The sequence below is a fragment of the Protobothrops mucrosquamatus genome, unplaced genomic scaffold (genome assembly GCF_001527695.2).
Source record: "Protobothrops mucrosquamatus isolate PMUCROS unplaced genomic scaffold, P.Mucros_1.0 scaffold1970, whole genome shotgun sequence".
Classification (NCBI taxonomy): Eukaryota; Metazoa; Chordata; class Lepidosauria; order Squamata; family Viperidae; genus Protobothrops; species Protobothrops mucrosquamatus.
Window position 1 is genome coordinate 192655 of NW_015388087.1, and position 16284 is coordinate 208938.

The 16284-nt window shown below is 39.9% G+C and overlaps 1 protein-coding gene across 1 annotated transcript in view; it reads right to left on the minus strand.

Moving 5' to 3' along the window:
- Positions 1-16284, minus strand: part of CACNA2D4 (calcium voltage-gated channel auxiliary subunit alpha2delta 4) — a 132212-nt gene that overhangs the window by 16149 nt on the left and 99779 nt on the right. Inside the window, exons 18-22 of the mRNA XM_029285629.1 lie at positions 15594-15655; positions 12605-12619; positions 6364-6408; positions 4572-4634; positions 2182-2252 (exon numbers count right to left, since the gene is read on the minus strand). Of these exons, the coding sequence (XP_029141462.1) occupies positions 2182-2252; positions 4572-4634; positions 6364-6408; positions 12605-12619; positions 15594-15655 (256 nt within the window). The remainder of the gene's footprint in view (positions 1-2181; positions 2253-4571; positions 4635-6363; positions 6409-12604; positions 12620-15593; positions 15656-16284) is intronic.

A 16284-nucleotide genomic window follows, 5' to 3' on the forward strand; every position in this document is an offset into this window, starting at 1 on the left:
AATAACCACAGCTACTATTCTATTCACTCCAAAGTCCATTCTGGCAAAGAATGACATCTCAGTCACTTTTTCCACCTAACTATAGCACAGTGGTTCTCAACCTTTTTAATGCCGCGACCCCAACCGGTCGTAAGTCGAGGACTAAACCGGTCGTAAGTTGAGGACTAAACCGGTCGTAAGTCGAGGACTAAACCGGTCGTAAGTCGAGGACTACCCAACCGGTCGTAAGTCGAGGACTTTCCCTGCCTGGGAGCGCCGCGCATGCGTGGTTCCGCCCCGTGCCAGCCTAGGCGTAGCTGGCAAGCAGCAGAGACGGAGCAGGCCGACCACCAGCTGGCCCAGCCCAAGGGAGGTAAGGCACCCGCTGGAAAAGGGGGAAAAAATGGCGGACAAAAAAAATGGCAGACAGCCTTGCTTGGCGACCCCCGTGAAATGGTCGATCGACCCCAAATGGGGTCCCGACCCACAGGTTGAGAACCACTGCTATAGCAGCTGTGTTATTTTCTTTGACCAGAAACAAATAATATTGAATGTTATGTAAGATAGTTCTGGCTGTGCTCCTTATATCCTCTTGGTTAAATGTACCTGTCCTGGACCCTTTGTATACTCAGTCTGTAGCCCATATAAGTTATTTTCATCTACAGTGAATGGCACCAAATTTCTATGGTTCCAGATAACAGACTTTTTCAGAAATGTGGTCTTTGAACATGAAACCCCTGGCAATCAAAAGTTCTATACTACACCAAACATAAAACTAGTATTTGTAAGAACCAAAGAGATTGAGACAGGAAGTAATGAAGTGGGGAAGATCCACAGGGTAACATCTGTCCCTTTCGTTCTGATTTTCATGCTCGACTGATAATATATGAAATGTCCAAGTTTGGAACATGAATATACCAGAACTGGTTATTTTGATAATATAGGAATGTGTGTTGTACCTCTGACAGTTACAGTGACATAAAGGTATGTGTTTGAAACTGTTTTCTTGACATCTTTCTAGCTGCATTTCAAAATGTGGGTGGTGAAATATATTGATCTTAAATATTTGTTCACATGCTGCATAAACATAAGGATGGCTGAGCTAGTCAGCAGACATTCCTCTCATCAAAGTTTTTTTATTATATCATTACAGATAGATTGCACTTATAATCATGTAATTTGCATATCATAGTTGCCAAAGTGAGTGAGACAGAACCGGCAGTTCTTTAGAAGAAACGTGTATTATAGGGAACAAAACTAACAAAACCAGAAATGTAGGTATGTATTTATATATATATTCTGCCTTTATTATTTTTACAAATAATTCAAGATGGGAAACATATCCAACACACCTTTCTCCTTCTATTTTCTCCACAACAACACTGTAAGGCAGGGGTCCTCACACTTGGCCACTTTAAAACTTGTGGACAGAATTCTGGGAGTTGAAGTCCACAAGTCTTAAAGTGGCCAAGTTTGAGGACCCCCTGCTGTAAAGTGAGTTGGGCTGAGAATGAATGTTCTGGCTCAAAGTCACCCAGCTGGCTTTCATGGCTAAGGCAGGACTAGAACTCATGGTCTCCCACTTTCTAGCCTGGTGCCTTAACCACTACACCAAACTGGCTCTTCCGCTATCGTCCACTCTCTTCATCCTGTCTGTCTTTATTTTAATCGGTAGTATTATTAGGAATGAGGCACTTTCAGAGCATAAGAAGAGTAATTTAGGTCCCAAGTCAAAGTTCTTGCTGGGAATCCCCATCCCAAATCAATTCTTATTTAGAAAGCTAGTGGCTACATGGAGGGAGCCTATGGCTTGCACACACACACCACTTTCATGGGGGCACTAGCAGCCGTGGTGGCTCTGGGGCACCTTCAAAGTGATGAAAGAACCCTGGCAGGTGGCTAAAGCTACCAGATCTGAGATGCTAAATTCCAGAAAACCACTAGATGGCAGTACAGAGTTTCTGCTTGAAACTCTCTTCAGATAATAACTTTACCCTACCCATCATGCCATTGGGTTCCTCTATGGACATGTTCTGATCGTGCACAATTAGCATTGTTTAAGAAAGATTCTGAGTCTAACTCTCGTGTCAATGAATCTTTAGGGAGCTCCATCCTTATTTTGATTATGCTGTGAAGCATTTTGCTTCAAACAGGGTCTTCTTTGAAAGGAGATGAATATAAGGAAGAGATGATGACACTTACTCTTTGAGCATCCCCATATTTACGAGCTGAGTTGTAACAGAACCATCTACTTCTCCCAAGAATTTTCCAATCTGCAACGGCAAGCAGGTATGATATAAAAACAGAGTTTCTGGACAGTTTTTAAATCATAGGTTTTGTTTTGCAGGACATTCTTAAGCAGGTGAGTTAAATATTCACTAATAATACAACAGGCTAAATTAAAGTAGTAATACAACAGGCTAAAACTGATTGTTAGAATAGGCTTTTTAAAAAAGTGTCCTAGAATGTTGCAAACACAGTCTGTTGATTTGTTTATAGTTCACTGTATTTTGTGAACCTGAAAAAGAGTTAATTCAGTAACCAGGTTTATAGATGTTGTGTGAATATTGCCACAGGCTGCAAGGATGAAATACTTACTGATTATTATATAGCAAATTCTTTAAGGGCATAAGGACTATGTACTTATGTTGTTTGGGGAAAAAGTGAAAGCACAGTAAGACACATTAAATCAGGGGTGTCAAACTCACAACGTCACATGACGTGTCGCAACGTATCACAACTTTTTTGCCATTGCCGGCAATGGGGTGGGCACAGTTTTGCTATGATGCATCCGGCCCATAGGCCAGCAGTTTGACACCCTTGCATTAAATTGAAAAAACTGAAGTCCATGCTCAGTTTACCTTTGAACTCAGTATCTATGTTCTTATAATCAGGCTGTAAAAACACTTAGCAAATGCACACCAAATTTGCTAAATCTGTTAGCTTTAACTTTTTTTCCCCCTTTTTGTGCTTGACTGGGCTTGTTAAGCAAATCCTGCAAATTCATTGGTTAATGTACTCAGAAAACGAGTAAATCTGTACAGTTTACTGGTTGGAGCATGCTGTATGAATACAGTGGGAGGCTTCAGATCACTGGAGATTGAGGCAAGCTTTAGACAAACCATTATGTGTTGCCTTCAATGTGCAAGATAATAATAATGGCCTACTTTGTAAGGATGAGAATAAATGCAAAGGGTTTGAACACTTGATGTATTATTTAAATAGTGCTGCCTCTGCTGAGATGGAAGGTATTAAGGCAATTAAGCTATTTTGCTCAAATCTCCTTGTAGTTTAAGGTCACTTTTGCCCAAGGAAGTTTCTGATAGGATAGCAAGCAAGCTCACTTCTTAATTTTCTTATGTTTTCAAGTTCTAATACTGGAAATGTACTGCAACCTTCTTCCTTTTCTTACCTTTTCTTTACTCAGATTTTTACATTGCTGCAGTAATATTGTGCTTGAATGAGGTTTCAAAATTATTACGATGCATTAGTATGTGAAGAAGATCTCTGACATCTATCAAAACATTTTGTTTACTCAAGATACATTTAGTCTGACATGGCTTTGTCAAAGTAGGAGTTGACAGGTTCCTTAAAAGTCTTTGGTACATACTCATATGCATCTAAACATATTTTAAAGGGCAAGTACTTTTGGCCTAGCACAGGGGTAGGCAACCTTGGCTCTTTTATGACTCGTGGACTGCAACTCCCAGAATTCCTGAGCCAGCATCGCTGGCTCAGGAATTCTGGGAGTTGCAGTCCACGAGTCATAAAAGAGCCAAGGTTGCCTACCCCTGGCCTAGCAGTTAAGAAGCTGAGCTTGTCGATCAAAAGGTTGACAGTTCAACACCCAAGTACCGCATGACGGGGTGAGCTCCTGTTTCTGCCCCAGTTCCTGACAATGTAGCAGTTCGAAACCATGCAAATGTGAGTAGATAAATAGGTACCACTTCATTGGGAAGGCAACAGCATTCCATGTGCCTTGGTGTATAGTCATGCCAGCCACATAGCCATGGGAATGTCTTCAGATAATGCTGATTCCCTTGGCTAGGAAATGGAAATGAGTACCATCCCCTAGAGTTGGACATGACTGAACAAGGGAAACCTTTACCTTTATCTTTACTTACTGTTAAGGCATCACAGAAGGAATTTTGCACTAACAATTCTTCCTAACAATGAAAACTTAAACTTTCAATGTGAGATGGTGTATCTCACCCATGCTAGTCTAATGGCATGCTCTGTTTCCCTGGGATTTTGAGTGCCATGACAGGGCTGCACTCCAAAAATTGATGGGGTATGACAAAGTATATACAGCTAGGACAAGAACAAAATTCGTTGTATTTATTTGATGCTTCCATTACAAATGCTTAAATGCAGCTGATATAATTACCTCACATGTTGTGAATATTTCTCTTTTTCTGCAATATGAAGAACAGATGGCATTCAGAACTGTATGCCAGGCTTTCCAGGAGGGTAAATGTGAGCAACCTTAGAAATATAGGTAGTGATTTCCTAGTCTGACCATTTTATTTAGTGTTTCTTCCAGACTCAGTTTGATAAATAAGATCAAGAGCCACTCATTCATTCCTTCTTACCTGCTGGGAGATTTTGGAAATAAGTATGAATCCATTGTTATCAATAAGGTAGCAATTCAGATTCTGCAGGAAGAAAAAGACAGAATCTTCAGAAAAAGGTTAAACTTTGGGGAGGAGTTTTAGGTCAAGAATAGGCCTCAAGAGCAGTATTTCCATGTCGAGGGCTGCATTCCTGCAAGAATAATCTGTTCGAGGCATCTCTCGAGGCAGTGGTGGGATTCAACTGGTTCAGACCGGATCGGCAGAACCAGTAGCTAATTTTTGTTGAGTTCAGCAAACCGGGTGAAGCCCTAGCCCTTTTTCGCAAGGCCCACAATGGCCCTCCGGAAGTGCATGGATGCTGCTTCCGGAAGTCCATTCTGGGCCTCGGAGGCCCAGGCCCAGAACAGACTTCCGGAAGCAGCGTCCATGCAGAGAACCAGTTGTTCACGTATTTGAATCCCACCACTGGGCAGGGGTGAAACAAGTCATGGGGAGACCAGAATCCTGAAGACTGCGTAAAAGTAAACTAAGGGTTAACAGTCTCATCTCTTTTAGATGAGATCTTTGAAATCATCTAAGGCTCAGTTTAGATCTCTGGCAAGAGCAGTCTTTCAGTTGGTCAACAAACTATAGACCAGGGAGAAGAAAGGAAGGGAAGGGAAGGGAAGGGAAGGGAAGGAAGGAAGTTCTAGCCATTTTGGGTTTTACCCCACCCATGCTGCTTTTCGTCATTCACTCCTTGAGTCCATCATAAGTTATACTAGAAGGAATGCAACATTAACTGAAAATAAAAGGTTCTGTAGCTTTATCTTTTTATGTCAATGAGGCATATTTTTACTTATTTAAAAGATTTCTATATACCTGTATCTGGAATGCCTCAAAGCAATCTACATTAAAATAACAGCATATATACCCCAATGAAAAATACTGATAAAAATAATACTTTAAATTCAACAATTTTGCATAACAAAAACCATGGTTGGCCCTAACATTGGTCTCCATAGACCAGTGATGGCGAACCTTTTGGAGTCCGAGTGCCAAAACTGCAACCCAAAACCCACTTATGCATCGTCGGGTGCTGGGTGGGTGTGGCCCATTGGCTGGGTGTGGCCCATTAGCTGGGTGTGGCCCATTGGCTGGGTGTGGTTGCAGTGGTAACGGCAGACTGGGTGGGACTAAAAAGTTCAATCAATCAATTCCAACTTTGCAAGATCTTTTTTTTTCCCACGAGAAGTTGAAATTGATTGATTGAACCTTTTTTTCTTTTGCACACAGTGGCGGAAGCCTAAAGCGAAAAGGTTTTATAAAACCCAGCTGAAGGCCTAGGACTGGGGTGACGGCGCACGTGCCCACAGAGAGGGCTCTGAGTGCCACCTCTGGCACCCATGCCATAGGTTCGCCACCACTGCCATAGACCTTCCAAAATGCCCTGGCTTCTTTGGAAACCTCTAAGAATCAGGGGGGGGACTTTATTTTGGGCCAAAATAGAGAGCTCCCCAGAGAATGCTCACGTTCATGATTTCTCCTGTCTCAACTCACAATAATTTGGGAGTTTCAGCCTGCTATCCACCACCATATCTGATCTGATCTTCAGGTAAAGTAGTCATGCAATGCTCTACAAATAACCATCTTTTGTTATCATAGTTTCATTTGTAAAAACATCATTAAAAAAGACAAGTAAGAGTAGTTGAATAGTGATGCTGGGTCTCCTTTCATGCTGGATTTAGGCTGTCTATATAGCATGAAAGTAAATTTGGCCCTGAACCACTGAATTACAGATATGAGCAAAATCCAAGTCTAAACAACTTACATCATCATGACAGTTCATTGGACACAAGCCGTCCACATTACTACACTGTAAAAGAAGAGAAAGAGTTTAAATAATTTCTTATTTAAAGATGCATTTTCCTGAGCTGTATTAAGTACTTTCTCTGGATTTATGGAATATTCCTGTCTAATTCTAGCACTACTCATATTATTCAGGTAGATTAAAAAGAATTTCCTACAGTAGTGTTCCTCTGACTGGGTCCATCCTGATATTTTGACCTCTAGCAATAACATATCAGCAATACTATGAATCTGGTAAGTATTTAAATACTTGTTTATTTGGGAATACAAATAATATGCAAGATATTTATGGAAAAGACTGGGTTGCAATTGAAATGTTGACACTTTTACTTTAAAAAAAAAACTTCTCATGGGATAATTCTATAATAAAAATAACTGGTATTTTTTTCCAGTAAATCTGGACTTTTTATATTATTGTATTTACCTGATAAGAAAATAAGGTTTCTTCCCACAACTATAATCTGTGAATCAGATCATCCTAGACTGGCTAAAAACAATATTGAAAACAAGCAAAGGGATACAAGTGCAAATACTGCACATATCCCTGCTGAAAAGCCCTGAAGACTCGGGATTACAGGTCATCCTTGATTTACAACCATTTGTTTAGCGACTGATCAAAGTTACAATGGCACTGAAAAACGTGTCTTATGACTGGTTTTTGCACAGCATTCCCATGGTCATGTGATTAGCATTGGCTTCTTAGCAACCAGCATTTATTTACGACCGCTGCAGTGTCTCAGAGCCACATGATCATTATTTGCAACCTTCCCAACTGGCTTCCGAGAAGGAAAGTCAATGGGGGAAGTTGGATTCGCTTAATGACTGCATGATTCACTTAAACACTTCAGTGATTCACCTAGCAACCGTGGCAAAAGAGGTCATGAAACTGAGCGTGACACACTTAACCACCAACTTGCTTTCCAATGGAAATTTTTCATCCCAATTGTGGTTGTAAGTTGAGGATTACCTGTACTGTACTTTCAAGGGGTTATTTACCTGGAGACTTTTATCTTTTTTGTAATCTCTCTCCTTTCCTTCCTTCTTTCTCTCTTCAATTAACTTTTCCCTTTTCTACATCTCCATCCAGTTTTGTTCCCCCACCTTCTCTCTCTTTCCATCGCAGCTACAGATTCATCTCACCCTATTTTTATCTTGCTTCTGTGTCTGTGTTTAGCTGTTCAAACAGGGTGCCCTGGATATTAGTGCTCAGGCTGACATAGCAACACTTGCTATATCAAGTCCTTAAAGTGGTTGGCCCAGAATAAAAAGACTTTCCACCTAGAAAAATACCCAACAGTGGGTCTAACACAAGGCCAGAGAGCAGCCTTAATCAGAGTAGCATTTGAGCTTGTGGATTCTATGATAAAATGAGGATTCCATCAAGCACCATATTTAGAAAGGAAATATCTATAAGATGTTCCACATATACAAGATCCTGCATATATTCTCTGTGCTTGCCGGCTATATGCTTGAGCCAGGATGCAGCATTCAGAGTCACTAATCGGCAGGATAGCTTATAGGAATCCAATCAACAGACTATCTTCCTTTGTTTAAAGCACAAACACATGGACACTCAGAAAGGCTGCCAACGTTTATAGTTAAAGCCATTCAACCAAGAACTTCCTACCAAGATCAGATTGTGGTCAATAGCCAAGGAGATGAACTTAGAATATTTTACTGGACTCAAATAGGTTGCATTAATTTTACTCTGTTACTATGTACTGATGCTGTGTTTTGATCCAAGGTGATTATTTGACTAATCAGTAGAAGACATCTACTTGCAGATTGTTGCATGATCACATCCAGGGAGTCACTAAGAGCAGAGTTTAATTTCAAGGAGACATTACTTACTTCGGATTTTATAACCATTAATAACAACAGCATGATCACAGAATTGCAGAATTGGAAGGGACTGTAAGCATCATTTAACCCCAACCCCTGCAATGTGTAGGAAAGTCAATGAAACCATCCATGAGAGGTGGCTATCAAGATTCTTCTTAAAAACCTCCAGAGATGGAAAGCCCACCATCATTGATGGCGTTAATGATGATGGCGTTGATGATGATAGTGGCGGTAATGGTGATGATGATTCACGGAAGGCAAGTAATATCAAAGAAGGGCATCAGAAATATATATATATTTCAAAATTTGGATTGCTAACAAAAAATCAGGGACACTATATTGTAAGAGGCTTCAGGGAGGTGGAGGGAGAATTAACAATCCCATTTTTATCTTTATATAATGAGGTGGCTTTAAAAAAGAGAGGTTTCTTCCATTCAATTTAGTGTCATCTCTGGGAGAGATAATGCAAAATGAATTTGTTTGATACAAACATTTACTTGTTTGTATGAATAAACCAAGCCATAAAGCTGGCCATAAACCTTCTAATTGCTTCTATATTATGAAATGCATCAAGAAGTTATGAGGACCAGAATTGAGATGTAGATATCTGCAAATCAGTTTTTAGAGTCAGTATCCCATCTCTCTGATTAACAAACAGGAATGCAAATATTTCCTAAAGACAAGAACTGATTGTGACATTCGTATTCTTGTAGCCTGTTTACCATTCCAGTATTTGTCTCTGTGTTAATTAAAATGTGTGGTTTGCTGCAGAAAATTCAATAAATATTCCTGATTGGATATCCAATGTACCACATGTACAAATTAATCTGTCCTTCATATAAAGTTTAGTTTCCCTTAATATATTTATGATTAGTTGTGCCTACATTTACATTGGCACATCAAAGCATGCCAGGACATGTACAATCTGGAAATCAAGCACTTGACTTTCAGAAGCTGTGTATTGGTGGTACTCAATTATTCTGTGTTACTATGGATTTTAAGATTTCTAATGTGTTTAGTTTCTGGGGGAGGAACTATGGCAGACTAAACATCCCTGAAGGAGAGGGGATGGCATTGCGGTGGAGACCGGGAGCCAGATGGCATATTCAGGCAGGTGCTGTCTTTCCAGACAAGGAGAGATCATGAAAATATTCAATTCAAAAACAGTTTTTTGTGGTCAGCTAAGGAATTGAGTGCTTGGGAGTTGAGGGATTTCAATCAAGTTCACAGCCATGATGCAACCTCTATGGACACTAGGTTCACAGAAGCCTCACTTTCTTATCCACTTTCAGATGTAATCGATTTACAGCTAAACAGAGATTTTTCTGAGTGGCAGGATAAAAGTAATCCACTTAGTGAGTCAATATTCTTTGTGGATTAAAAAGAAAAAAGGATTGTAAAGATTAAAAACTTTTAGCAAAAAGCTTAACAAGAAGTAGATGTAAGAATGTTTACAACTGATAAAGGAGTTGTGTGTGTGTGTGAAACTGCTTTTAAATAAATTGTAATTAAAATAGACAAGCAAACCAGACCTTCTTGGAAATGTTTTTTAATTGCTATTAAGAATGCAGACAATTGGTGAATTTTATAAAACAAAAGATAAAGATAATATGAGCTAAACTGCAATGCTTACACTACAAAGTGCCATTTGGATAAAAGTATTAAGGTGGGGTGGGTGGGCAATTCTCCTAAGTGGCCACATAAGAAACTGGGATTGTTGTAATGTAGAGTATTGCCACTACCAACCCCCACCCCCACCACCCCAGTGCTGCTGCCACCCCAGCGCTGCTGCCACTCCACTGCTGCTGCCGTGGACTCGACAAGAACAGCCGAAGCACTGGATGTGGCCCACAGGCAGTAAAAGGCCCAGGTCTATATTAAGGGCACAAGAAAATAATAGAGGGGGGGAAAAGGAGGGGAAAGCTTGCCTTTTGTTTGGTAACTACCAAAAAGTGGAAAAAATAGCAGAGGGAAGAACAGCTTGCTAGAGCAACCTGCAAAACAGGAATTACACCAGATTTACTTCAGAAAATGTTTGAGAAATTGGGCAATATGTTAGCTAAAGTATAATAAACTGACTAAATCACTGCATCCTAAATTGGCAGCTTTTTAAAAAATGTGACTCAAAGACCTGTAAAGAAGAGATAAAAAGACGAGAAGAACAAAAGCTCTGTAAAACAAGTATCTGGAGAGGTAAAATGAATGAATGACAAAGTGGAAATTTGGGAGAGTTATGGACAGAGAGCTGGAAAAAGTATTAGATAATATGGCACTACTGGAATTGCAAAAGAAGGAATTTTGCTTGAGAATTAGAGCAATTCCAGAGGATTCTGCTGAAGATTGCTTTAGCAAATGTTTTTGATTATGATGAGGAGGATATATGCAGGCAGAAATTGATAAGATATATAGAATAAATACATTGCTGGGAAGAATTTCTGGAATAGAAATAAATGTCCTCTGTAGAGTGAAGTTTTTATTTCAGACAATTCCTATTTTGAAAACTGATGTTTTATTCAAGCAATGGCAAAAAGATATATCTAAAATTGTGTTGCATGGGGAAAAAACCCACAAGTTAAATATATGGTCTTACAGGATAGAAAGAAACAGGAAGGACTGAGTGTACTTGATTTGAAATTGTATTTTGCAGCTTGCTGCTTGGTTTGGATGAAATAATGGGTATAGTTGAGAAATAGAAACACTTTGGAGTTAGAAGAACATGACCAAAGATTTGTGCGGCATGGATTAGAAAGATTTAAAATAGACAAAAAAGTTTCTGGTTTTGACTATTGTGCTTTTGAAATGGAATTACATGCAAATAATGAACATGTAATTGATAAAATCCATAAACTTCTATTGAAATTTGAAATAGAAGAACAAGTGGGAGAATCTATGATAAGTTAAAAAAATTGGTTATCATATACAGATGGAACAATGGGAAAATATGTGGTTGAAAGGACTGACATTTATACTATGTTATAATTTAAATAATGTTTATAAAATGATATTCTGTTGGTAATTCAAATTCATGTTGAAAAAGTGAACAAAAAGAAGAGGCATATCATGCTTGGTGGACATGTAAAAAAGCTAGAACACTTTGGATTCATATATATGCTGATTCAGAGGATTTTAAAATTAATAAACAATTGAGACTAGAGGTCTTTCTTTTGGGACTGATGAACACAGTTGGAAAAAAGTCATGACATTTTTTGTATACGATTACTATACCAAGATAATTGTATGCACAAAGATGGAAAAAAATTGATAAAACCTACAATGGAGGAATGGTTGGTGAAGATGACAGAACTTGCTGAGAGGGTCAAATTGACTTCTTTGATCAGAGAAAAGACAGTATCTATATTTATTGCTGACTGGAAAGTCTTTATGGACTTTTTGTCAAAAACAGAAAAAAATGAACTTACGATTTATAGTTTTGATGATTAGACAGGGTAAATTATAGAAAGAAGAGAGACATGTAGCTTTAGAGAAGATAAATCTATAACTGTACTTATAACTGCTATAAAGATCAGGAATCACTTCTTTGTATCTTTTTTCTTCTCTATTTTTCTTTTTCTTTTTTTGCACATTTAGTTTTCTCTTTAATTTCTTTCTTTTTTTAATCTTTTCTTAACTTTATATTAATGTGCATTAATTTTTATCTTCTTTTATTTAAAAAATAAGAAGAACTTTCAGATTTGCAAGATTGATATCAGCCTCCCCAAGTAGATCAGAGAGAAAACATAGCCAGATGAGATCATCCTATTTTATTGTAAAGGCTACATTAACAGAATCGTGCAAGTCTGAAAATACAAACCTCCTGCTATCTCTTTTTATAGCCTGATAAGTTAGGAAGGATCCTATCTGAGTTTCTTTCTCTGCCCGTTAAGCAATTGTGGGGTCCCCCTCCCCTTTTTTGTCTGATCATTTCCTAAGCAGCATATATTCCTTTTCACATTTAAGTTGTGCAGTGCATAACTATCACACATTTGCAAAGGCAGTTATACAAAGCTGAGTTCAATTGCCTCAGTCTTAGATTTGTTAAGGAGCTTTTTGTAATCTTTGCAGCTGGATTCCTACTGGGGTTGATACTTAAGATTTTTTTTTTCCTTCACAGAATTTGTAGAGTGTTTGGCCGGATTATTTTTATATATTTGAGATTTAATCAGTTTTAAATCTGTTTCTATTGTGCCAGTTCCCAGTCCTTAGCAACTTAATCTGATTTGTCTGTAATATTTGGGTATACAAAGAGGAATATTCGAACTTCACACCTCACACACAAATGACAAAACAATAATCAAAGCTTAGTGATGTACATAATCCATAGGTTCTCTTGAATATTTTAGTCTTTAAATCTTCTTACTTACATCTGTATCATTGGGCTGCAAAACAGTAAACAGAAGCAACATAAAACAGAAAGAAGAGAGAAAATGACCATTAACGACTTATCCACTGTTGAGTGCCACAGAGCAGAAGAAAGCTTCCTATACAACTTTTTGTGGATTCTACAAACAGAAATATGAGCAAAAGTTGAAATTTGCCTTTACTTTCTCTCAAAATACACCATTTCCTGGGGTGTACAGCATCAGGTTCCAAAATATCAGTTGTCCCATTCTCTGTCTTAGGAATGGCCTTCTAAGTTGTACATTTTTAATGTGAGAAAATCCCTATTAAATATACATGGGTTACCATATTACTTAATAATGGATTAGATTAATCCATTAATTAATTTGGTTTTAATTACATTCAAAGTAAATCAAATCAGATAGAAAGAGAGAGATTTGCTCTGGGCTGACACATCCTCTTGGAGTCATCTGCAATGATGCATAAAAAAAGAGGGCAGATCTTCAGTCATAGGAATGTGGCCATCATCTTGACTTTTTTTAACCTTTTCCACTGATGCTGTTGATTGTGGCTATCAGAACAGTGAAATCAGTACATCCTTCCAATAATGAAAATCTCTGCCATCAAAGATAAATGAGATGATTGATGACAAATGGTACAGAATTCTCTCTCCATATCCACACCATGTTGTGACTAGGCAGTCAAACATCATTAAAAAGTCTTGTGTGGAAACTGGGGACAGCTAGCCTCAAGGTAGGATGGTGGAAGAAAGCTCTGCCAAAAGACCACTGTGTTTTTCTTTTAAAAATGTATTATGAAGATTATAATATTAAGATCTTGCTTAACACAAACATCTTAGAATCCTTGCTTGCTGTTTCCACACAGTCAAATGCCTTTTGGCTTATGTGAAGATAGCAACAGCATTTAGACTTATATACCAGTGGTGGCGAACCTATGGCACGGGTGCCAGAGGCGGCACTCAGAGCCCTCTCTGTGGGCACGCGTGCTGTCGCCCCAGTCCTAGGCCTTCAGCTGGGTTTTATAAAACCTTTTCACTTTAGGCCTCCGTGCAAAAAAAAAAAAAAGGTTCAATCAGTCAATTTCAACTTCTCGCGGAAAAAAAAAGATCTTGCAAAGTTGGAATTGATTGATTGAACTTTTTAGTCCCACCCAGTCTGTCGTTACCACTGCAGCCACGACCACCCAATTGGCCACACCCAGCCAATGGGCCACACCTACCCGGCACTTGACGATGCATAAGTGGGTTTTGGGTTGCAGTTTGGGCACTCGGTCTCTAAAAGGTTCGCCATCACTGTTATATACCATCCCATAGAACTTTGCAGCACTCTCTGGGTGATTTATAATGTAGAAGATTATTTGCATAAGGCCCCCAACAATCTGGGTCATCATTTTACTGACCCAGTCAACCCTGAGCCCTGTCAGGATCAAACTCCAGGCTGTGGGCAGAGTTCGCCTGCAATATTGCAATCTCATTACTGTGCCACCTGAGCTCATGATGAATGGCTTCAGTGCTTTTATGCAAACACAGTTAAGACAATGCTAAAAGCGGTAAATAAATTGGAATATGATCTGGTTATCTGAGGAATTGTTTTTCTCCCATAGTTGTACCAACCCAGCATGCCCTGGATCCCATCCTTGAAGTACCATTATTGATGGGTCACTGGAGAGTATGCCTTCCCTGTTGTGGCACCTATCTTCTGGAACGGTCTATCCCCCATCCCCAGAGCTCTGCCTTGCCCTGACCTGGCTGCCCTTTAGGAAACCCTTTTCTCTGTTCTTGGGATTACTATTTTCTGTAGTTGTCTGGCATGATCAGACCTGGGTTTTTGTTTTTGTTTTTTTGGATATGATTAGTTTTATCACGTCATGCAATTTTATTAGGGATTTTTAATTGATTGTTTTTATTGTAAGCAATCTAGAGCAGGGGTGTCAAACTCAATTTCACTGAGGGCCGCATCAGCATTGCGGTTGCCCTTGGGGGGCTGGGTGGGTGTGACCAGGGTGGGTGCGGCCTACTGGGTGGGCATGGATGGAGTGGGTATGGCCTACTGGGTGGGTATGGCCAGCTCTACATTGTCCGCCCCACTGCCTGCCGAAACCCCTCTCCCAGAGCCCATCAAGCCAGATATATGAAGTAGGCGAGGGCCATTTGCTGGCCACTTCCAGGCGATGGTGCATTTCTTCATTCCTCACAAAGGGTGACATCTCCTCAGCATGCACCCAGGGGGCGGGGCCGACGCGGCGGGGCTGGTTCCTCGCTGTGTCCAGATGGTCTTGTGGAGCTAAGACTGAATGCATTTCAGCATAGATGGCCATCACAAAATTGTACATTGGCTCCCGGCTGGCCTGGGCCAGGGCCAAGGCAGAGGGGGCCGTTCCCTCACTGTTTCCAGAATGGCTTCGTGGGCCACATGAAACTACTTAGCGGGCCGCATCCGGCCCCCGGGCCTTGTGTTTGACATGTCTGATCTAGAGTAAGCCCCTATATTTTGTGGTACCATACCTTTGATAGATAAATGAATAAATCGCCACTGAATGCACAGAGCAGCAGATTCTCTCAAAAGGGTTGTTTGCATCAATTTGTAAGGCAAGGAAGAATGACGATCCTAATTAAGAAGGACGTGCAAGGGGCTCATACAACATTTTGGATGAAATCAAAGTGGCTTTTGAATAACTGAACTGGTAGATATGATTCGACATTTCAGTGTTTCAGCTGCAGTGGATTTAGTGCCAAGCCAGGCTTTGGATTGTTAATGTTCTCAGAATAGATTGGCAGCAGATGCAGCATTAAAGTTGTCAAGGGATTACCAAAATGTGCAATTTGAAAACTAATCTCTTGCTCAAATCTGTTTAATACAGGTTTCCCAAGGACTTGTCTGCAAATTTGGTATGGGAAACGCCACTTGGCCCAGCCCTATCAATATGGTTCATTTATCTAGAAACAGGGAAGTGTTTTGCCCTTTACCTCAACTAAAACATTGGTATGCTTACCTGTTGTGTAGCCTCCCATAATTTCTGCTGGAGCCATTCCAATTTGAGCTGAACCCCCACTGCTACGGGAAAACAGAAGCAAAAAAAAGAAGAAGGGAAGATTAGAGAAAAAAACCAAGATGTATTATAGGGGCAAAACTGACGTTTTCCTCAGAGATACTGGAGGAAGTCACACCTCTAATAAGTGTAAATGACAGGTAAATGCTGAGTCAGATCAGAAAGTGAGAGTTAGGGGTTTAACGAGGGGAAAGGAACCGGATCTATCAGCTGGTGTACTGAAATCCTGACACCTAACTCCCACTGAACACTATCAAGATAAAACAGCCTGACAAAATACTTTCCCCTTTAATTGATGTATAGACAATTATATAAGCCATGTCTTGCAGTTACAATTCATTAAAGGGACACGGTCAGCCTCTTACTCTAAAGATGGAAGATAGCTGTTAACTTAGCTGAAAAGTGTACATTTCTGTCCTACTTTCATTAAATCTACAGGGGGAGGAGACGGGACCAGGTCTTGAGACGGTTGTGTGGGAGGAGTTTGACTCTGTTGCTCCCGAGGACGTGGACAAGGTCTTGGGGAGGCTGAATGCAACCACATGTTTATTAGATCCGTGTCCCTCCTGGCTGGTACTGGCAGCTCGGGAGGGTACACGAGCCTGGTTCCAGGGAATTATTAACGCTTCTCTGC